Genomic DNA, 24,663 nt, shown 5'->3' on the forward strand with positions numbered 1-24,663 from the left:
ACCATGATGTTTTCCGCTCATTGTCTCCCTCCACTTCTCTTCTCCGCAGCTCATCGCCTCACTGAGGAAGAACTTTGACCTTTTCAAACAGTGAAAGCTCATCTAATAAGAGGCTTTTCCATTAAGTCAGACGTGCTTCCTCTTGTAGGATGTTGTCAGGCATAATGTGATATCTAAAATCATTTTATTTCTTGTTTTCTTTTCCAGAAACATGTGAAGACCCTTGCAGAGATTTGACCTGCAAGTTAGCCTTCAACAACAGAAAGGCAAAGGTCTCCTCCATTCTTCCCCTCCTTCGTTCTCTCTGCTTCCTCTGCAGTTTCCTTGGAGGCCCATCAAACATGGCGGGCCGGCGGGCTACACGCAGGACTTTATCGCCTGACCCTAAAGTAGGAGCTATGGCTACTCTGCTAGGCTTTTGGCTCATAGTGATCCCTGTCTTGTGCAGCGGGCAGACATTCACTAATTTCCACCCCGAACGTCGGGACTGGTTGTTCAACCACCTGACGGTTCACCAGACCACGGGTGCATTGTATGTTGGAGCAGTCAACCGAGTGTACAAGCTCTCAGGCAACCTGACCCTCCTCGTTTCCCATGATACAGGCCCAGAGGATGACAACAAGGCCTGCTACCCCCCTCTGATTGTGCAGCCCTGTTCTGAGCCCCTTGTCTCAACCAACAATGTCAACAAGCTTCTCCTTATTGATTATTCCCAAAATCGGTTGCTGGCCTGTGGCAGCCTCTACCAGGGTGTCTGCAAACTCCTCAGATTGGATGACCTCTTCATCTTAGTGGAGCCCTCCCACAAGAAAGAGCACTACCTCTCCAGTGTCAACCAGACTGGGACTATGTACGGGGTCATTGTGCCTTCGCAGGGCCAGGACGGCACCCTGTTTATTGGCACAGCAGTAGATGGAAAACAGGACTACTTTCCCACCATCTCTAGTCGAAAGCTGCCCCGCGATCCAGAGTCTTCTGCGATGTTAGACTATGAACTGCACACTGACTTTGTGTCCTCCCTCATCAAGATACCATCAGACACACTGGCACTGGTCTCCCACTTTGACATCTATTATGTTTACGGCTTTGCCAGTGGCAGCTTTGTTTACTTCCTGACGGTGCAGCCCGAGACGCCAGAGAACAGCATGTCATCAAGCGGATCCACCAGTGACCTCTTCTACACTTCTCGCATTGTCCGCCTCTGCAAAGACGATCGCAAGTTTCACTCCTATGTGTCTCTGCCTGTTGGCTGTGTGAAGAACGGCGTTGAGTACCGGCTGCTGCAGGCCGCCTACCTTGGCAAGCCAGGCCGCGTTCTCGCTGCCTCGCTCAACATCAGCGCCCAAGACGATGTGCTCTTCACCATCTTTGCCAAGGGCCAGAAGCAGTTCCATCGCCCACCGGATGACTCGGCGCTTTGCGTCTTCACCATCCGAGACATCAACGCACGTATCAAGGAGCGCCTGCAGTCCTGCTACCAGGGAGAAGGAAATCTGGAGCTCAACTGGCTGCTTGGGAAGGATGTGCAGTGCACCAAAGCGGTGAGTTAAATGTTCATACATGCACACATATACAGATGTACTCTACACACACAATGCACGTCTTACATATAACAGTATGGAAATAATAATGAAATATGCCTTTTCCATGTGGTGACAATGGGACATTCCTATTTTAGGACACATTAACAACGATCCAAGGCTGCTCTTGGAAATATAAATGATTATATACAAAGGTCATTCTCAGTTCATTAATTTTGACGGTGAATACAGTTATATTCAGACAGAAAAAAACGTGTTTCCTGAACACTAATGCTCTACTAGAAACCAAAACTACAAGCATAAGCCGTACAATTAGCGTGATACGTCTCCTTTAAGGTGAAGCAGTACATACAATTGTCCAACAACATTTACATATTCTTTCTTTCCTTAAAATAAGAAAGTGAACATTAAGGGAATGACCAACTCTTCTCAATGAGCCTAGAGAGCAAAGCGGTCAAAGTGTTGAGGGCGTATGCTGTTGTGAAAATAAACACAGCAATTATGAGGAAATGCTTTTGACTGCCTTGTGCAGCAGACTCTCTCTTATCAAGTGATTCTCACACTACATGTAATTATGCTAAATTGTTTTGAGCTCCGATATCAGAGAACATGCACTTTCAAGTGTATTTCAATGAGAGATGTTCATGAATGAGGGACGATTTATTTTTCTTGACAACGATCAAAGTGATAATCTCGTTGAGCACAATACTAATAAACACACTCCTACCCGGCGGGTGCCGGGGGAGGGGGAGGGTCACACTCCAGTCTATTCCTTCTGAAACCCCCAATTATCCTGTACTACATGTATCTGCTGCATGTTGTCAAGTAGAATTAAGTTTCTTGATTTTCCTTCATTCCCATGAGGATACAGTCCTCTGTGCTTTCATTATTTAATTGCTAATAGGAATTTAAGATGATTCAGACTCAATGACTACTGTAGCTAAGTGTAAGTTAGTAAGTACGTGTAACTAGTCCGGTAATGTGTGTGTCGGAGCGATAGCAAAGGTCCTAATGTATTTTTAAGGTTTAATGATGTCCCTAACCTCACTATGATGAGATCCACTGATGAGCTTCCTTTGTTGCTAATCCCCCCAGGTCACTCAATTGCCCACTCTTATTATAATCAGTACATTCGCCATTAGCACAATGTCAAAGGTGATTGTAAAGAGGAAGGAGACATTATCTCAAACATGAGCTGTTGAGTTTTATTACTTCAACTGAGAAGGCGATAGAAGAGGTGGGAAGATGGCGAGTAGGAGGAGGAAGGAGAGATGGTTTTTAGTGATGACAATGCTGAATTTGGGAGGCTTTCTATCTGTTGGACCTCAAAATGTCCCAGATAAGTCCCAGATCATCTCGGTGTGCTCTATAGGGTGCCAGCCATTACCTGGAAAACACAGAAAAATATCAGTAGAACATTGGGGCCGAAAAGTGTTGCCGCAGCTCAACAGGAAGAGAGCAGGCGCAACTCCGGAGACAGGTGGCTGACTAGTTGGCTCGATAGCTCTTCCTTCTCCAGAATGGTGGCGAGTGAGACGGAGGAACTGCTAGTCCCAGTGCTGCTGCTGGCCACCAGCCCGCTGTTCCGCTCATTGTGTAGCATTGTAACCAGTGTTGCAAAAAGAAAGCATCACTGAGTGAGCAATACTTTAATGCTACACTGGTTACAGAAACGAGCCGAACAAAGTCGTCACTCGTCTGGCGATAGCAATGTGCTTCCCTACGCTGTAACAACAGCATCAGGTTGTAAGCATTAGCTCCCCTGCTAGTTTTAGTCGTTACTACAACGGTCATCATGGCAACAGCTCACATTGACCTGGCCGCTATTCTTACCCTCCTTCTATGTTGATTTGAATAGAATTGTCTCTACTTCTATTCTGTTCTTATGCCTGCCAGGCTGCACCGCCCACTCCATTATTTAGGCATGCACTACCAATAGCTTTCTGCACTCCTTTCACATTATACACTACACACTTTGTGTTAAGGAGATCTGAATTGCACTCCTTAAGACCTTGTCCTCATGCTCAATGGGCAGCCAATAAATCCATAGTATAATATTGATAATGCACATGGATGTCAATTGATGAGAAACTCTTGAAGCCTATACAAATTACATTTAACAACCGGATATGTCAACCATGCAAACATGTTTTGTCTGCTTGCTGTTAAAAGCCCCCGACTCACTGTGGCTGCTTTAAAGTGCACATGTGTTTCACATCTTGAATTTCTTAAATAAACATGTTCCCGATGCTGGCTGTGCGGTATTTTTAGAGCGCCTGTGTCTCAGAGGCATCAAACTGAGGTGAATCAAGGTTAGACCAACTCAAGAGATTGTATTTTTTTTTTTTATAAGTTAGTTTGTTACTTGACCTCGCTTGGTTTCATTCTGACACACATGCCGTCCCGGTGCCTTACCTCTGGTCCATTGCTTACCAGCGGAGCCAGTGAGCTGAAATCAGAGAACCTAAATTACATCCCCAGCTCTCATTCCCCTCACATTTCACTGTGTGTACGCTTACATGCAGGCCGAGGATGAGGCTAGGAATGGAACTGAGGCTGAGCCAGGGGATTCAGACACAGCAGCCAATCAAAGATTTATCACTCAGCCGTCCATCCTTCTGCCATCTGGAGGCTCACACCATCTCTGTAGTCACTCCCAAGGAAGACAGCCAGGATGGGATTCTTTCTGTATCAAGCTGTCTGTGTGTCTCTCTTTGACTAACACTATCATCCTGTCCTGCTTTTTGATCACGCCCCACCAATTTATTAACCTGTCATGAGAGCAAAGGGGGAGCTAGTGTTGATAACGCCATTATACCTTGGGAGGGCAACTCTGAGAGCAGATATCCATATCCATTCCACCATGCAAATGTAACACTTTGTGTCATTGTTTAACAAGATTATGCAGTCAACTGTTGAAGCAGACCAAACTGTTTTCTCAGCATAGATTAAATATTATACTGTATTGCGAGTTGTTCGATAAGGATTAATCACACAGGGTTACAGTCTATTTTTGTCTCACCACAGCTCTGCTAAAGATAACCAATGTAATCTGTATGAAACAGTCTGAGACGTGGCAAATCTACATTTCTTCACTGCTTGTGAGATTTGTGATAAGGCAGAGGGAAACAGAAAAAGAATCAGCAGGAAGGTGAATAAGAAAACTCAACCACACGCAATCCAGGGGGATCGGGCTTGGCGGCCAAGTCTGCTAAGCGTACATCATCTAAACAATCTAGATATAATCAGAACCAAATGGTCTGGTTCCCAAAAGACCATATGCGGAATAGCTGCATGCATCTGAGGCGGCAGCTATTGATAAGCCGAAGTCTGGAACTCACGGCTGTTTCACAAGATAGATGCTTGCTTTCCCATCTGATTCTTTCTGTGTGTCCATGTCTAATCGGTATACATTTTAAACACGCTTTAATCAATTATACAGCACATTTGAGTTTAGAACTAGAAGAGAAAATAATGATGTAAGCAGAGATGGGTTTTTTTCTTCAGTTTTAATACTGCAGTGGTGTAACCTCCACCCACCCCCGCCAGCACTCTATGCTATTTTGAGCAAACGAAATACAAGGGAATGCCATAAAGTTTGGGGGGCGTGCCAACAGAGCGGAGGCGATTGTTCCCTGTCAGCGTTATTGCCTTTGCTCCACTTGTGAAAATCTGCGTAGTACTGAAAGGTTTTATAGCCGTGGTGTGTAGTGAGAGGCTGAGCTGCCTCCCACAGTGGGAAGTGTCACTCAACATAGTCCGCTTATACCGCTCTGACAGGGACGAAGACAGAGAGAGAGATGGGGAGACAGATGAGGGAGAGACATAGTGGCAGATAGAGAATTAATGAGTTGGAGTTGAGGAGAGGGGAATATTTATATAAATAAATAAGGGAGAATGAGATGGAGTTTGTGTGCAAACGACTATAGGATGTATACATCGGAGGCTTGCAGGGCCTCAGCCCGCCTTGCCATCTCAATTTACTCCACATGGCACTTTGAGGCCACTGCCACTCAGGCTGTCTCAGCTGACCTGATTCAACACCAGGCTGCTGTCTTGCTCCTCATTTACCACCTCCTCATATATTCAGGGTGGAGTTAGGTCTCTTTCTTGTCGATTCTTGTAAGATATACAGTACAATCACGCCCCAAACTTAATGAGACTTTATGGCGGTGATTCTCTTCTAATGAATGGGTAAATGCAGTTTATTGCAGCCTCTTCACTTAGATGCATATCTTAGGGTTGCACAGTCATCACAAAGTGTGTTTGCCGGTGCGCATAGTTATCATGCAGCATGTGTTTTCCCGCAGAGGTGTGATGATAGGCCAGGGTAATGAGCCACGGTGAGAGCAAGGTGGAGTTCAGTCAGGCGGAGCTGAGGCATGTCTGCTAGGTGGAACAGAAAGGCAAGCCTTTGTCTAGCTGGGAGACTTAGCTGCACACCTCCAACTCGCTCTGACCTCCCTCCCGCTCTCTCTCAGGCTAACCCCTCCCACCTCCCTCATTTCCGTCTCAGACACTCTCTGACACTGCTACTATTTTCACAACTTAGACCATCACTCTCTCCCTCTGCCTCACTCTGTCACCTTCATCTTTCCTCCTTACCGAGCTGTCTTCTTTTATAAAGCTCTGCATCTCATCCTATCCTCTCTCCTAATGTCTTCTTCTCTAAGTCCGCCTCTCCTCTGAGGTATTTGTGTTGCTCCCCCTCATACAGTACATTTCATGTCAAGGGTTTCTATGTTTATTGTGACACATCGGTATCATAGTGATGATCTCTCTTTTCTTCTAATGCTTTTCTATGTTCCAGTTTATCTCTGTTCCTTCATTCATATTTGTCCTCTTCCCTCTCTGCAGCCGGTGCCCATTGACGACTCTTTCTGTGGTCTGGACATCAACCAGCCGCTTGGTGGTTCTCAACTGGTGACCGGTCACACGCTCTACACCGAGACTCGAGACCGAATGACTTCTGTCACCTCTTATGTCTACAATGGTTACTGTGTAGCCTTCGTGGGCACCAAGAGTGGGCGTCTAAAGAAGGTGAGTGCCAGCTCCGTTCCTCCTCTCAACCAGCAATTAAAGGCCTGTTGTTCTGCTCCCTTCATCCCTGTGACACATAAAGACTCCGGCTGTCCAGTGCTCCGTGCGGTACAGGCACTGGGGAGTGGTCCTTTTTCCGTTCAGATGGATCATGGTCAAAGGGAAACTTATCTACTTAATATTTAATGCCTGCTGTCAAAGTGTTGGAAACGGAATAATGTCAATGGCCAGCTCACTGTGGTCAGTTCCTTGTTAAGTGAGCTCCAGTGTCTCAGTGTTGAATAACCTGTATGGGCCCATTCATTTTAATAAGCACCTTTCTGCCTGTGGCTCACTGAGAGGAAAAAGAGAGCGCAGGTCCATGCACTAAACCTCCTTGTTTTGGTAAGAGAATACATCTACACCATAGAGGGTAAAGGGCTGCTAGCCAGCTAACTATAGCGTTCACGCACCAGCCACAGGAAACACGGTATTAGAGGAGATTGCCCACTGGCAGGCTTGAATGCCGAGGGAACTGAGTGCTGTGCTCTAGGTTATGCTCTAGGTTAATGTTAAAATACCAATTATGTGTTTTTTTAGTGAATGCATTGTGTCAGCATTGTTGTATGTCTCGCATACTGATGATGCTTTCTAGACCACGCCTATCATGATAATCACATTATCAACAAATTGTCAAATATATGGACATCACCTTGATAATTTATGTTTATATCTTCAAAATGTTCCACATTAGTCAACATGATGCCAGAATAAACAGCATGATTTTCCATACTTTTATAAGACTTGGTCATTGTGCATACATGGCATATTTTGTATTAGCCCCAAGAGTCATTTTTATTTATCGATTTGTTTGTTTGTTTGGGCTGCACGGTGGTGTAGTGGCTAGCACTGTCGCCTCACAGCAAGAGGGCCGCGGGTACAATTCCCGGTCGGAGCGGTCCTTCTGTGTGGAGTTTGCATGTTCTCCCCGTGGCAGCGTGGGTTCTCTCCGGGCTCTCCGGCTTCCTCCCACAGTCCAAAGACATGCTGCAGGTTAATTGATCTCTAAATTGCCCATAGGTGTGAATGTGAGAGTGAATGGTTGTATGTCCCTACATGTGCCCTCGATGGACTGGCGGCCTGTCCAGGGTGTCCCCTGCCTTCGCCCTATGTCAGCTGGGATAGGCTCCAGCGCCCCCGCGACCCTAATGAGGATAAGCGGTATTGAAAATGGATGGATGGATTTGGTTGTTTGTTCATATTGTATTCATGTTTTATTTATTTAGGTTATTTTCATATTTGTTTACATTTATCTAAATATTCTTGGAAAGTTTACCCTCTTTAAATGGGTGTACTTGCATTGTTATGCTAATATTTATACTATATAATAATGTAATGTATAATAATTATCACAGTCACATGAAATAGTATTAAAATTACAATAATATGGTTTATTGCAATTATATCTATTGTCCAACACGAATAGTAATTGTGACGATTCTAGATATGTAGATAGCCGTTTGTGGGCTTGGCTCCTCCTCCCATGGGGCTGCCTGTTTGAGTGACAGCAGGACTGTGTCCCATGGGCCATAACTGGCTTATACAGTCGTTTCTCCCCCTACTAACACCAGCTGTGTTCAGCTCAGAGGAAGACTTTGCAAAGAGAAGAGGGTTGCTAAAACCTCTTTTTTTGGCAACTTCTTCGCAATTTCAAGCCAGCCAACGCAACACAAACAGTGCTGGCCTGGGTTATTTTGATCTCCATCTATTCATAATTAAATCAATACACCAATCAGGCAGTGGTGGAGAGAACATTAATTTTATGTAATCCCCTGCTTGAGTTATTAAATAATTTAGCACCTTTTTTGGCTTGGTTAAATTAAATGAGACCAAAAGGAGTGTTTTTCCCGCTGTGTAGCCATTGCTTGCAGATTGTTTTATCTCCCCGCTTCCTTCCACACTGTAGATGTCACTTACCTTCCCCAAGCCCTTTATCTCCTATAGTCTGCCCCCTGTTTGATAATCCATGCAAACTAACCTTGTGTACTCCTCAAAGGGGCATGACTGTAACCACACTAACGCTAGCATGGGGGAGGAATTTATTCCAATATGAGAAGGCCATCTAGAATTCCAGTGGAGCAGGAACACCTTGTGGAGCACTCCACCACTGAGACTGCATCCACAAGACAACAGAGTAAGGTAGTAATACCACTGCTACTAGCAGAATGTTCATGTATTGAGCATCATCTGATTCATTGTCATCATAATTAGTTATCAGTGTCCCACCATGTGGTAGCCTAATTTTAAAAAAGTATTGCCATGAGTACTAGCACTCAACATGTTGTATTGTGAAGGTATGAGAGAAAGCGATAATTAATGTTGAGGGTAAAGACACATTTAGAATTGTGAGAATTTGACTAGAATTTGGGAATAAAAATATAGAGTGACCACAATTAGCCTGCGCACAGTGTGAGTTACCTCCGCACTGTGGAAAAAGAAAATTACCTTTTTAATAGGTAATGAATAATCAATAACGCTGCATGATAGCAGTGCAAGGAAGTGGACTGCTCTGCCCACTGTCATTGTTAAGGTGTGTGCATGCGTTTTGGAGTGTCTGAAATATGCATGTGTTTACATTAAGAGTCTTATTCATTGACTCCCTCAGGTGCCACAGGGAGGGCAGAGGGATAGGGTGACCCCATGAGGTGACCCCTGGCTGCACTTCCTCTGCAGAAGGCTGATAAGCTCCCACAGAGTAGCGTTAGATGTGTAGACGGAGCAGGAGGCTGCAGGCTTCCTTCAAATCTGAGCAGAACACAGCTATAGGGTGACAAGATGTGATGCATTGCTGGTGTTACCTCTTTCATGCAACCGAGAGAGACAGACAGTCGGGGAAAGGGAGGGTGTGTTGGGATGCATGGTTAGGGGGTGTGAGTGTGTGCCATGATGAGGAAAAAATAGGAAGAAGAGTAGCAGGAAGAGGCAGAGATAGGAGAAGGAGGAAGGTGTGAATTTAGTGCCGCCAAAGAAACCAGGGCTGCAACGCTGCCTGTAATTGGATTGGCTCCCTTCCCAAAAAAAAACCCCTCCCCTCCCCTGCCCTCCAACTTCAGCTTCCCCATTCAATCCCGCTCCTCCCCCACCCTCTCGTTTTCCCTGCAGACCGGCTCCTGTATATGCTGCTGTTTCCTGGGCTTAGCTGGAGCATGGCGAAGCAGGAGGGATAGTGTTGGCGGATATACCACTGCCTGTGGACGGCTTTTGCAGGGGATTGATTCAGAAAGAAGGGTTAAGAGGGGGTAGGCGCATATATATTGGAAACAATATCTCCACAGTTGTGAGCCCCATTCAGTATATTAGAACTCATATTCGGTGACCATGTGTACAGTGTGTGAAGTGCTTGCATTTCACTGTAATGTAGGTTCAAACTAATCTGTATTTCCTCGAGGTTGGAGTATTTTCCTTCCCAACCAAGAGTGAAACTGAGTACTATCAGACAACAGCTGTCGTTTGAGTGCCATGAGGCTTTCAAAAACTGGTTGTGAACTTCTGGGTGGCACCCTGGAGGCGATGATTGATTGTGGAGGGCAGTAGATGTTCACCTCAGCAGAAAGCTGCGTGGGGGAAATCAATATCCCAGGCCTATGTGCACTTTTTCTTGCAAAAGCAAAACCAGTTCCAATCAGGACCAAAACTTGACCTTTAGTCCAGACTAAGCTAACACCAGAAACTATTCCAGCAACCCATTCTCAATCCCAAATCTTCAAAGGCCGCCACTCGGCCAGTGACCCTGATGCCGACGCATAAAGGCACTCTTTTGTGTTTGTATGAGGCACACCGGGCTCTCAACTAACTCCAATGTAAAACTATCTGCATTATTATTAGACATTTAGAGCAACATAAGTAGTACAAATAGTAGAAAGTCTGAATAGGACACCACTGTTTACGTCCTGTGTGAAAACAAGTCAACGTTCCGAAGCTTAACCTAGTAAACCAAACCAAGTAGTTTTTGTCTAAGTAGGCCTAGAACCTAAGTACACATACGTTTATTTTTAACTGTATGAATGTAACAAACGGAAAATGTAACACAAAAGTCTATTTTGAAAAGACACTGTACATGTAACGAGTGGAAACTAACATCTCTGATAAGTCCAATGACGCTAGAGTGATACCTAGAGCCTCATAGTTTGAAGCATAAGGCTACTGACCAAGCGTTGGTATTTGATGACTTGGAGTGAGAATGCATTGGTTCCAGTTTGTAATCCTGCCCATGAGTTAATGTTCTAATTAGATTCTAGATATAGGTTTACATTGATGCTCACCAGGCTCCATTATCACTCCTATGTACCCAAAGAACAAAAGCCTGCTACAAGTCTCTGCAAGTCAGATTATAGAGATAGGCGATCTGATCTGCATTTCTTTCTGAATACACATTACCCAAGACTTGCATCATCTGAATTGGAATTGGCTGTGTGTGGTTCACTCTGTGCTTAAGCACAGACCCATCCCACTTGGGCACTGGGATTGGTGGGAAGCAACAACGGCATTAAGGAGGAGAGGAGCTGCGGGGAGCACTGCCTTTGATATAGATTGAGAGGGAACGGCTGCACATGTAAAATTGGATATTGAAAGACATCCCGGCAATAGATTACGTTACATGTCATTTAGCTGACGCTTTTATCCAAAGCAACTTACAATCATACACTGTAGAACAGCTACAGGGAACAATTCAGGGTTAAGTGTCTTGCTCAAGGACACATCGACTAGGGCGGGGATTGAACCACCAACCCCCTGATTGAAAGACGGATCTGCTAACCACTGACCCACAGTCGCCCGATGAATGGGGGAGGTTAAAGCAAGCTCATCTGAGGCACATTCAGGACTCCCCTGTAATCAGACGCAATTCGCAGAGAGGGAGAATGAACATCCTCCATCCCAGTTCTCTCACACAGAGCAGCACGGGTTAAATGCTGTTTAACCTGAGACAGCAGGGATACACTCCCAGATGGCATCCACTCCTGCATTCTACATGTAGTTATATTTATTAAAAGGTTCTCTATTTGATATTCAGAGCAATCATTTAGCAACTATTTGCTATGTGAAGAAATAGAAGAGTGATTCACCTGAGCAGAGAATGAGGTCACTCTCCCTCTGTGTGTCTGTTGTGTGTGTGTGTGTTGTTCTCTCACTTTGCTTTGTGTGCATAGGCATTTAGTGCATGTGAGTGTGCCCCACTATAACTCATGGCAGCCTCTCTGCACTGCCCTCATACGGTGGTAACAGCTGATGTGATCGTCGTGGAAACGTAGCGCTCACCCTCCAAAGACCTTTGGAGGGAATAGATGTGCTCTGAATTTTGTATTTAGCTTTTTTTAAATTACAATATTTGAACATTACATGAAAATATATATATATATATATATATATATATATATATATATATATATATGTATTTTAAAAAGTAGCCACTCTTTCAGCAGTTTTAGGATATTATTTCCCCAGTGCATGCTTTGTTTTCTTTGTTCAAACACCACAATGTGTGGTGGTGGAAGTGATTGTTGAATTGAAGTCAGCAGTTGATTAGTGTTCGGTTGTATCAGCAGTAAACCATGCATGAAAAAAAATGTCTTCCGGTTTTCTATCCTTTCGGCCTAATTAATTCTTCTCATCATGCCCTGATGGGTAATCAGGAATTGGTTTGGATGATGGCCCTGGCAGCTGAAGGGGGCAACTTGAAAGAGTGGTTCAGGTGTTTAGATGGACGAGTCCTGTTGAACTAACGTAGCAGACGGTGCATGTCTGACTCACCTGGCTCCCACACTGGCCCGAATAGCAGCGAGGATGTGTGCGTTGTGCAGACAGTGTGTGTCGCTGAGGGTAGCAGCTGATCATAGGGTCGGGAACTTGAAAGGCTTGTAAATGCAGGCAGCTGCTCCTACAGGGCCCTGGTGGACAAGTGGTAACCTCCCCCCCCCACAACTCCTCTCTGCCCCCTCTGTGCTGTGTTCACCCCCAATCAGCCTCAGAGAGCTAGTCCTTGGATTCGTGACCCACAGAGGAAATGTGATCTGAGAGCTTTGCCAGTCTGTCGCTTGTCGACCCAGAGGCTGCTCACCTGCTTCACTTGTCCAGCACCTGCTTTGGCATAGCATGGCCTAGATTCTTATGTGGAAGTGAGGAATCAGCTAAGCATATTTTTTTTTGTCACTCTGCTCTCGAAGCCTTGGGCTGCCTATTTATTGTAGCCCATCTGAATTGTCAACCTGGTAAATGGAGGATGGAATTGGGATGGAGGAGAAGCGGGAGGAGGAAAAGAGAGGTGGACAGGTGGGAAAGGACAGAGATGGAGAGACAAAATGATTGACATACATGTAGATAGACCAGAAAGAGAGAGGCTCTAACAAGCATTAGGGATGATGTGGCAACAACTGAATTGGAAGCCCATTTCCTGTTACCTGCATCCTCAAAACCACATGCACAAACACATATACTCACTATTGTGATGTATGAAGTATGATATGAACACAAACCCTGTTCATCTCACTTTAATAACTACTTTCAGTTGTCGTTTCCAGTTTGTCATTAGTGCTTTCACGTGGAATTGCAAATATACGAGTACAAAGAATTCATCATTTTAATAGGTTTATTAAACATCTCTTTTGTCACTGCACGGCTTGCATTAACCTTGAGCCAACATGAATAGAAATACAATTACAAATGAAAAGCGTCTTCACAATTGCCACAAGGTAGAATATGTTTCCAATCATCAAACTCACAAATTGTTATTTCTCAGACATTATTACCTTGTTTCAGATTGAATGGTAAGATTCAATTAATCCCACACAGAGCAAATAATTGCATCCTTTTGTTAAACCTTTGTTTTGTTTAACATTCAATGAAAACCAACCTACCTGTTCATGAAGCATGCAACTAACATTTCAAACTTAGCAAAATGAAAGGTTGCATGTAGAAATACGCAGCTGGAATGACAGCTGCTAATATGTAACTATTAACAGCCATCTTCAGGACTCTCCTTGCTAGATTGCCAGCAGCCTTTTTAATCATGTTAAACTAAACAATAAACAATACAGCCTCAGTTTGTCCACTGGCAACAGCTGGGAGCCAAGCATAGCCTGCAGTTTCTTTGAACAATATTTATCCTCCCAACACAACTTGCAGCACTTTCTCAAAGAGGCTGACTCATATGTCCTACAGTAAAATCAGCACTATTTAGATAAGTATTACTTAAGGACCTTAGGGTGTCTTTTGGATGCCTGCTCACAGACTGTCAACCATCCTTCTAGCCTCTACAGCAAAACAGGATGACCAATAAACATTGTCTTACATGCAGGCCATGTGACCGGGCTGAATATTTTGGATTAAAACTATTCATACCTGCAGCGAAGCAAATTTGGCAACTTCTGGCAGTGTGTCTAAGATAAATGGTTACGTAGCCTAGGCAACTGTAAGCTGTTTTATTGAGTTTCCTTCAAGCAAAATGCTTGAGTCTAATGCTTTTATTGTGAAAGGGAAGAATGAAAGGAGTGGGTCTGGTATACACTGCCTTTGTCAAGGTTGGAAGGAGTAATATAGTTTGCTGTCTTAGTTCAGAGGACCCTCCATATTGTTGTACACTATGGAGTACACTTTGAATCTGTCTGTTTTGGAGAACGTGATTGGTTGATGCCTTTATTTGCATTACAAAAGCTCAGACAAATCTATAATATATTGGCGATAAATTGATGTGCAAGAAAAAAACATCCCCAGTGTGTAAAGGCCTTAAGACTGGAAGAAAGACTGTTTTGTGCTTATTTGAATTATGTTTGCATGTGTTTGTGGTTGCTATAGGTGTTTAATTACCATAACCATCTATAGTCTAGCTAATGACTAGTCTGTTCATTGAGTTGGTAGGATGTCTGCGTGACCTTTCAGAACCTGGCCTCCACTTGACCCCCTCCTGCTCAGTTCTTAACCCTGCGCCAGATAAAGAGGCGGCCGGCGGCGGCCCCGGGCCGTGTGTTCAGAGTACAAGCTTTCTGTCTTCAAACCCTGGTCCAGGCTTCTCAAAACCCTTCACCGTTAAAAGGCTAAAGGAAGACTGAGAGCCCCACTCTATTCATCCAAGCCTAATATCTGCTTCACCTTCTTAGTCACTCTCTCTCTCTCTCATTCCTTCTTTCTTGTCATTGCAGTGAGTTAAATGTAGCCAGGTCAGTCAACTGGCTGTCCCCTCTCATTTTCTTTCTCTTTTCTTATTCCCTTCGTATTCCTCTCTTCCTTCCTGTCCCTTTCTCTGTTACAGTCCCTCACTCTGTCTCCTTGTCTCTCGTGCTCAGACTATTACAATGACACAGTCTACCCTGCAGTGATCTCATTAATCACATTCAAACAGCTCTCTGTTGCTTTCTCTCCTTCTATCTGCGTGCCTCTCCGTTCTCGTTCTCTAATTGCTTGCTCCTTTCTCTGCCAGTGTGTCTCCAAGGAAGATTCTTTCATTATCCAACAACAGGCGACCAATACTGGCATCGTACATACATTTCACTACGGATGGATTTTAAGCATGTAGGCTTAATTTAGCCACTTTAATTCAGCCGGTGTGCAGCATCATGCATCCATGCCAGCATAGCCGAATCCCAAAAGACACAAAGACAGAATCACATATGTGCATAAATATGTAGAGCACTGCTTATTCATTAATGCATTACCCCGGGTTTTTTTCTCAGCAGAGAAGTTGATTTTATTTATTAAATGTATTATTGGCATCTTTATTTAGGAAACAATTGTTGAGTGCTTCCCATAATTGGACTTAACTTCATGAGTGAAATTAATCAACCTGTTTTTGTTGAAGAGACTTTTCAACCAGAGGCCATTTGTAGAATGAGCATTGCTGTAATCAAGTTTTTCAACATATTCTCTTGTTGAGTGGGCTACGAAATAAGTTAATGGCAGCATTATTTACCGACATGAACATGTTCTTATGTTTGGAAGTACTTAAAAGGGAAAATACGATGTAGATCTTGGCTCCGCTGTCACACTCGCATATACAGAGCCTGGGAGTCGTACTAAGCCTGTGGCGGTGGATTGTGTGGTTTTTATACCAATGCTGAGAGCGGTAGTGTCATTAGAATTGGGAAGCCACATCAAAAGCCGCCGACTACCCAGATCCATGTCTTCCTGGTTAGGCAGAAAGATTAAACGACTGAAAATAAGGCTGAATATTCCCAAATGTTTCCCTTAGTCTCCATTCCTATGAATATAGCCCACATATCCGGGCAATTGAATATTTTATGTGCAATTGAAACACAAGGAAAATATGTCCAAGACATTATGCAAGCGCTCCGTGTTGGGAGGCAGGGCCTCGCAGCCTATCAAAATTCCTGTTTAGTCTGCAGCCAATGTTGGCACTACAGGGAGAACATTTGAAATTCATAGAAACGTGTATCAGTTGTTGCGTCGCTGTTATTGATCTGTTACTGTGGAAACTGCACGGAACGGGTGTCGGCCTTTTTTCTTGCCCGAGGTACATGTCTAAGAGCTCCAATGACTTCTAAAAGTTCTACCAATCAAAGAGAAAATGTCTCTGTCAAATGAACTTTAAATACTCACCGCTTGACTTTTGTCCTCTAAATTGCCAGCTGGCACGGATTATGAGTTTTTTTCTTCTTCAATTTCCCTGTTGACCTTGCTGAAGCACACGGAGGGAAAGGGGACAGACAGAGAAAGAGTAAACATCTTTAGGACAGGAAAAAAAATAGATTAGCAAGCAACGTTTGTCAAAGTGGATGGCTGGCTCGGTGCCAAGCTTTATTGATTTGCTTTACAAAGCACTTGAATAGGCCAGATAACTGTGATTAGCCAATTCATTACTGCTGGCTCTTAGAGTGGACCGAAATTAGATAAAAGGGGGGATAGGAAGGACAAACTATTACTTTGTAAACTTGCACGGAACCTCTAACAGTGGTTCACAACAGAGGGAATCTTTTTGAAGTTCCAGATGAATATTTCCTACTTTACATGCATCGTAATGATCATCCTCATTAGAGGCAGTTACGAAGAAGAAAAAAAAGAGGAAAAACAACAACATTGTTTATGTGTTTGATAGCATGCATAATGATTCTGGATTACTCAAGCTACTAAAACAGCGTTCCTCTCATCTAATGTGCAAATATGTTTCCATTTCAAGTGTCTTTTCAAGTTGTACAGCGCCAATAGATCTAGAATTGTTTTTGGCTTTGATGATATACTAAACTGTGTGACAGCGAGTAATGTTTCTGTCTGATAGTGTGACAGCTTTACTGCTCCTCAGTCTACTTCATACAAGACAGCAGCAGTTATCAGGGCCCTTAGAGTTAAGCTTGTCTGGGTGACAGCATTGTTTAATGCATTTCTGTGATCACACAGTGTTTACAGGAAGCTTCTATGGGCTCAACACATTTCTTTGATATATGCTTTTTGTCATCTGGTTCATCATGTATTACGGATGGTATGACAATAACAATTAGAAATTGCTGTATCACGCCACGTTCTTGGTGCGACATTACATACCACATCTGTCGCAAGATACTCCTGTTTTCCTCTTAAACCTGGATGTGGAATCTCTGACAGAGTAAAGGATCAGGGCAAGCGGGCCTTTATCATTTTCACAGATTTTCCTCTCGTTCCACTCTCTTTCTACATTTGTTCTGTGCAACACTCTATCTCTTTATTTCCCCCTCACTCTCTCCATCTCTGGTGCTCTTACCGCAGGACTGTCAAGTAACTCCAGCTAGGCATCAGCCTAATGAACAGTGATACACTGCTAATGGCATGTGATAATATTTCAAGCCACTGGTAATCTCCAGGCTCACTCAGCCTTCACCTGCTCTTCCCTCCTGCACCTTTAATACACGCACACACACACACACACACACACACACACACACACACACACACACACACACACACACACACACACACACACACACACACACACTGGCATCCCCGATCTCTTGACAGCTCCATGTCAGGTCTTGGCCTCATGCTGTCATGAAACAGAGCTGTCAGTCTAGACTCCGTCCTAATAGTCCAGCTGTCCAGGTTACAGTCTTAATGGGATTGGACAGTTCTGTCTGCAGAGTTTGTAACACAGTGTACAGTGTGTGTGTGTGTGTGTGTGTGTGTGTGTGTGTGTGTGTGTGTGTGTGTGTGTGTGTTGTGTTTACTGGCCACAGCATCCACTCAAACCTCATGTTCGTGGACTACTGTTTTCAAGACTTGAGTTTGGCATTTTGGCTACTGTCATCTTGTTTTTTTGGAACAAGAAGTTACCATTTCTTAATGAGAGGGTTAAGCAGAGGAAGAAGTGCGGCCTGACAATTTGATTTGTGGAAAAAAGCTTGTTTGTAATGTACTTAAATTACCATCATTTTGTAGTCCAACTGAAGGCTGAACAATATGCCATGGTAGCATCATCATGGCTCCAACTTGTCAATCACAGCCATGTCGCACCCTGAAGCGTAACCTTCATTATCGTCTTTTTTTACACTAAATGGGACCGTAATATTAAATAACACCGCAAACTGACTGGTAAGAGATAGAGGAAAACAGAGTATTAGAGGCCACAGACACCGGATATGTTTAAATTGGAGATATAGAAAAAGGGAAAGATAGTCCATGTAAAACATGTGATGAATCAGTGTGTGTGCTGCCGGATAAGTTGCATGACAAAACTTTGTGTCACAGAAAAGAGTGCAGAGTTGCAAGTGAAGAACTAAGGAAGAAGGGGAAATAGCAAGGGCATGTGTGTGATTGTGAAAAGCACCTGCATCACCAGAAAGCCAATGCCAGGCCACAGAGGGGCAACATCGAGGTCATGGTATCAAAGAACAGAGCTGAAGCCAGAGGCCTCTGTCAGCCACAGGTCAGCTCCGCCACTGCTGTTATTCATTAAACCCTAATAGTTAGCGGTTGGGAAAACATTATCTGGGCCTCCGGTAACTTGACTAAAGGTAAGGGTCAGGGCCAAAGGCAGGAGTGAGACATCCCCATGCTTAGTGACACTGCACATTGTGTCAGATTGGATTAGCAGTCAACGCAGAGGTGACAATTTGATGGAATCACAACACAGCGGCGTACCGTCAACATTCCTTCTTTTGACTCCGCTTAATAGAGCAGTTCAACATTTCTGTGGGGAATAACGTGTTACCGTCAGTCATAGTTAAGTGTTTTGGTGTATTTGGCAGCCACAGTTTGGTGCTGCTGGAAGCAGCTGTTGGCCCAGTGGAGTATATGTGCAGAGAAGGTGTGTCTTGTGTGGGTGCTCGTGCACGGTTGGCCCATATTAGCTTGACTGTGACAACGAATTAGCAGAAAAACAGCCAAACCGGTTTCAGGTTAGTCCTGTGTCGGTTCAACTTGGGGATTAGAGGGCAAAGATCTTGTCTACATCATTTGCATTTCCCTGAGGCATTGTGCCTTTAGTGTGTAATGAATCTCTTTAACTTTGACATGTGTGCACATAATATATGCATCTGAAGGTTTGTGTACTGAGTGTTTTATCACATGTACACATGGGCATAACAATCTTTGGTGTGGTGCACATACAAATTGCACTCACTTATTTGTTTGGCAGGGGGGGGGACTCCCTTGATCATACATTCAAAAGACACTACGTATTTCACTCAGTTTCAAGAATGTTTCATCACACATGCATGCACACACATTCACACACACACACACACACACACCAGGGAGGAGGGGGCTTTTGCCTTCCAACTGATTAGGAAACGAGAAAGACGTGTCATGAGTTTTCACCCTAATAAGCCCAGATACTTTTTGAGTGCAGGTATACTGGGTTTAGGCTGTGCACTGGATTGGAGGGAAGGTGTGGGGGGGATCAGATGACATGTGTAGGCTCCCCAGGATCCCTGACTGAAAGGAGATCGGACGGTGTTTGGGTTACACCATGCTGGGATTGCTGTCCTCTTTAAATAAGACACATTAGAACAAAGTGCAACTGATCAGATTAGTGTGGCTGATCAGGTTTCTCAGCAGGTTCTTGGCTCCCACTGTCGGAACATCTTGACTAGAAATTGCTGTTAGAACTAAACACACTGCAGAACAAAGAGAGTAGAATTATGGGATGTACCAAAATAGTTGTTGTTGTCTGGTTGGAAAATAGATGATGATGGAAAATGGATTTTACTGAATTCATCTGTGATCAGCACAGCCTTGGCTGTTAACAGGGTAAACATTCATTCTTTTGTTCACTGAGTTTTGCTTTTCTGAATCTATAGTCTTTCTCAAGGGCAAAGTTATTCTTTCTGGCAGCAGAGAAAAATCCCACAATAAAGTGGACCTGTGGGACTCAGTCTGAAACAATGGTAGCAGGATGAATTGTACCAATCGAGTTGTGCCCGGTCCTATTGTTAAGTTTGCTATTGTGTGACGAGGAGGAAATTGTTTCTGTTCTCGGGGCCCTGATGAATCCACCCTTCAAAAACCAGAGATCATTGAAACGACATCAGTGGAGAAAAACAAGAATATCATCATAAAACAGTGTGTTTGTTTGATCCTCCATTCCTGCCCTTTTTCTTTCTTCATCATGCAACTGCCGTCTATCTTTTCTTCTGTCTTCTTGCATATCCACTTTTCAGCATCTTTATCTGGTGCTATTTTTCTCAAATGCCCATTCCCTGCTCCTGCCTCTGCCTCTGCCCCCCCTCTCTCTCTCTATCTCTCTCTCCCTCTCTTTTTCATTCTCCATGGCTTCTCACCCGTGATCCATCCAGGCCAAGCCACAATCCCTTATAAGGCCAGTGGAAGCCCCCATCTGGCCTCTTATTTCCATATCAGATCTGCAGTAACAGAATTGGTTTATACAGGATCAAGCGTGGAATGTGAGTCTGTCTCTCCATCGGCTGTGCCACAAACCTCTTTGCTCCTGGGCGTAAACCCGGTCACATATCCTCCTTTCTCTCTCCTCCTGCTCGTCTTGCAGCTTTGTCTCCTCTCACCTCTATTTCCTCACATATCTCCCCAACACATCTTCTCGTCTCTCTCCTTTATCAATCCTCTTCCCCTTTTATTTCTTTCTCTTGCCCCCCTTTTCTCTGCAGGTGTTCTCTATTTCTTACCACCTCAACAATAAACATACAAGCGCACTCGTACTTTTTGGCGGCATCTTACTCCAGCACGCATTTACGTTTGGGGACCAAGTTCATAGCTTATACAACGATGCAGTCGCAGACAGCCAAACAAAATACTAAGCCACATCTGAGAGCAATACATAAAGAGGAACGCAGTAAAGCCTTACAGTACAACTCCACAGCAAACACTCTTGAAACGGGCTCAAAGGACATCTGCGGTTTGGGCTTACATTATTTTAAAAGCTCTCTTTCCTCCATCATTATTACATCTCTCTCTCTTCCTGTGTCTTCCATTCCATCCTGTATGCACTCTCTGAGCCTGTTTCTCATTACAATTTGATGTTTCCACAAGCTTTTCCCTCCCTGCTGAGCTTTAATATGTAAAGTGTTGACTTCCCTGTGTGTATGTGTGTGTGTGTGTGTGTGTGTGGTTTGGTTTGTTGTCGTAGAGAATCTGTTTCTGATTAGGCCTGCTCTAGCTAAGCTTTCCCTTGACTGCCACATTTAGGCCTTGCTTGGCATTGGAGCCTTTAGAGTGAATCCCATCCAAACCTTAATTGTTTTCAAAAGCGGGCAGACCTGGTCTTGCTTTGTTGTGTCTTTCTACCCCTTAACTCCCTCTGTTCTCTCCCACCTCTACTTCCATTCCACCACATTCTCCTTTGTTCCTTCTTTCTCTCCCAGGGTCTGACACAAATGGAGGGATGAAGGGATGAGAGGGCATCTCATATAGCCTATAATGCTTATTTCCACTGGGGCCTGTATAGCTCATTAACCTACGTTACTCTCCACGTGCCTCCATTAAAGAGAGACACCTGGCTCCCGAGGGCCCAACGGGGAAATGACAAGTCCAGTCTCCCTTCCCCTCATCAGCATCCTAGACGCAGATAGGGAAAGGGCTCATTACTCTGCGAGACTGCCTATATAGCCTTTGTGGCTACGGCGGTTATTGATGCCAATGTGTTGATTTCCCCGTCATGTCAGCTGCGCTGTAATGTGACATGTATATACTACACATTGAAATAATGACGTGCACATTATGTACAACTGGTTTTCCATGAATAACAAGTAGCCTTGCTTCTTGCTCTAAAGGAAATCAAAGAAGCGGAGTGTCGGGTGTAAACAACAGAAAGCAGCGGCTCCAGCTCTTCTGCACAGGAAACGGACTGTAAGCCGCTGGTACAGTGGCAAGTCTCAGATTAGCCAAAGTCCCTTTTAGAGCCAGGGCAGCGTCTGCTGCATCCGGGGGTTATAGGCATTGAAATGTATACTGAGAGTAATTGCCAGTGAAAAGCCTAAATCTTGTTTGGGCGATGCATCCCAAATCTGTGTTCTGGTCCCTTGGCTGGCTCTGGTTAATCTGCTTGCTGGGTACTTATAGCTTTTCTAATGTTCCTCCCGTTCACAGAGGAATGCAGAGATAAGCCGAATGCCCCTGCACTGTGCCACCTGGCCGCAGAAGAAATGAATGCTATCCACTACGTTTTGTTATATTTGGAGATTTAAAGATATGCAGATGACCGCTATATCTTTGTTTAATTTTCAGTGACTTCCTGTTCTTCTTTTTCTCTTTTCTCTCTTCCCCTTGCGTCCTGTCCTAGTCTCTGTTCTTCCCTTTGTCTCCCTGTGAGTGTGGATCTGCCATCCATGCATTTCTGACACTAAAGTGTGCAAGTTGAACTGCATTACTTTAATGTCAGACTGCATGTTTTTCACAACACTGACCTCTTTGTCTTCTGCTGCCTGCAGTTTCTCTATCTGCTGTTCTCCCTGTTTCTTTATTATCAAGTGCTCCCTCTCACCCAGGGTGTGTGCATGTGTTCCTGGCAGACAAGTGGATGTTAGGGAGTTACAGCGATCTAGAACAGTCTGTAGATTTCACATTTTCCCCTCAGCCTCCTCTTCTCAGTGTATTTCTCCTCTATTGTGTCTATTGGCTGCTGCTGCTGCTCTTTTCTTCAGTCTGTCTCCAGTGCAAGAAATATTAACATATCATTGCCGTAAGGATCTTCAAACTTCACAATTAATGGTTTTTTAATGGTTCCCCGGGCCTCACCATTATGTTGCCGGGCTCTTTGGCTAATCCAGTGGGGAACATATGGGCAGCAGCCCGACTCCATACGCTGGACCCAGAGGTATATTGAAACCAGTGGGGAAGCAGAGCCAGAATGTATTTAAATCCAAAGGAGCTCAAGGCTTAATTTAGAACCAAAGAAAGTTTATTTGTTTGGGGCCCTCAGAGATTGGCGTGAGTGCAGGAGGGCTCTCGTTCTTTTACAAAAGCTGGATTAACGGTCCACTTTGGTTCAAGGTGTGAAAGTGTGCATACGTGTGGGTGCGTGTATGTGGATTGTGCATGGACATTGCTTTTAGTGCGACTTAGAGTTCCACGGTGAGCATAAAACAAGCAACTTGTGTCAGCATGTAGCGCTGTGGCTTCAGTTTGCAACAAACTCAATATCCCTCTGCTCACTCCTCCATCAAGAAAACACAGAGATTCCTTTATTATATACCCTATCTGCTAACAGATCCCCCAAAATGCTACGCACTGTGCCTTTTAAGTCTATGAGTATTTGCTGGTACATTCACATACATTGTTTTTCAGCTCAACGTGTAAAGGAAGCTGTCCGTGTTGTAGGTTTATGAGCTGCTGTCTGTTTGGATAAATGTGCCCCTGAGTTAACTCACTCACACTGTCCTTGCACCTCCAGTTGTTTCTTTTTATCCCGTATTCAACCATGGTCGTCTTTGCCTACAGGCAGAATTCAAACCACTTTCCATGCCTTTCTGAATGTGTGTTTGTCTGTATTTATAGGACACTGACTTAATTTTGAAAGCGAATACATTATCTAAGTAAATTGGCATGATTCAGCAAATATAAACATGAATTTGCTCCGCCATCGGCTGGCCACTCATGGCAAAATGTCGAATACCTTCAGACTGTGTCCTTGTTCACTCTTCAGTAAACTCACAGTGATCCAATTTGGAAATGCAATCCTTCTAGATGGACTTGAGAATGAATTACTAAAGGTCGAACGAACTGGCCAAGCAGCTAACAAGCCAGCTGAACACCTGAGTGGAAACCAGCCAGAAAAGCTCTTTACTCATTACATTTCCTTGTCAATGGAAAGAAGATTAAAAACGACTAAAGACTGTGTCTCCTCGGCTCACGCACTTTTTCCTCAACATGATCCACTTAGACTTTTAATGTAATGGATGTTATATAGAGGGGCTGTGGTGTGACAGGATGTGTACATTTACCTCTCTCTCTCTTTCTGTGCGTATGCATGAGTGTCAGACTGTACAGTGCAGTGCTGACGCAAGCTATGTGCGTCAATGTCCAGGTAATGGCCTGTAGCAGTACTGCTGCCTGGGGCCGGCCAGAGGAGGAATGACATTTACTGCCACCTTAACTAGCTCATTAGCCTGCTTCTCAGTCTTTCTCTCGTTTCACTCCGCAGAGGGTAATTAGAATAGCGCTGTCTTACTTTTCCAGTTGTCAGTCTACTCGTGCCCATCAAGGCTATCAAGATGGAACACTTGCATTGTTTTGTGAATCAGGGCCTTGTTCTCTTGCTCTCTGCACGGTTTTAACAGGAGTGTTCACCCAGTCTGTCTTTGAAGCAACGATTGATAAGAGTGTCGAATCTTCCAATGACTGCTATACCCTCGGTGAGATATCACAGCTACGTACTCACCTACAGCGAGCTCATCTTTTAATCAGAACTGATCCAGGAGACTGATTGGCCCTATTGTTACAGAGTGAAGGCTATTTCAGGCAGCTTTTCATTCCTTCTTAAAAGATAAACATGCAACACACACACACACCTGTGTGCACTGTTCCACAAACTAACATCTTCATTATGCCACTTCTTCGGTTGATTGGAGGGTTGTTGTGTGATGTTGATGTGGGACAGACTCAACACAATCCTTCCTCTCCTCTCTAGCTGCCTGACATGTCTCTGTTCTTCATTAGG

General features: G+C 44.2%; 1 protein-coding gene across 1 annotated transcript in view; it reads left to right on the plus strand.

Annotated features, from left to right (window-relative positions):
- The first annotated feature begins 326 nt into the window (after positions 1 to 326).
- Positions 327 to 24,663, plus strand: part of plxna2 (plexin A2) — a 146,106-nt gene continuing 121,769 nt past the window's right edge. Inside the window, exons 1-2 of the mRNA XM_034537733.1 lie at positions 327 to 1,541; positions 6,399 to 6,581. Of these exons, the coding sequence (XP_034393624.1) occupies positions 342 to 1,541; positions 6,399 to 6,581 (1,383 nt within the window). The 5' untranslated portion in view covers positions 327 to 341. The remainder of the gene's footprint in view (positions 1,542 to 6,398; positions 6,582 to 24,663) is intronic.

The sequence above is a fragment of the Cyclopterus lumpus genome, chromosome 7 (assembly GCF_009769545.1).
Source record: "Cyclopterus lumpus isolate fCycLum1 chromosome 7, fCycLum1.pri, whole genome shotgun sequence".
Taxonomy (NCBI): domain Eukaryota; kingdom Metazoa; phylum Chordata; class Actinopteri; order Perciformes; family Cyclopteridae; genus Cyclopterus; species Cyclopterus lumpus.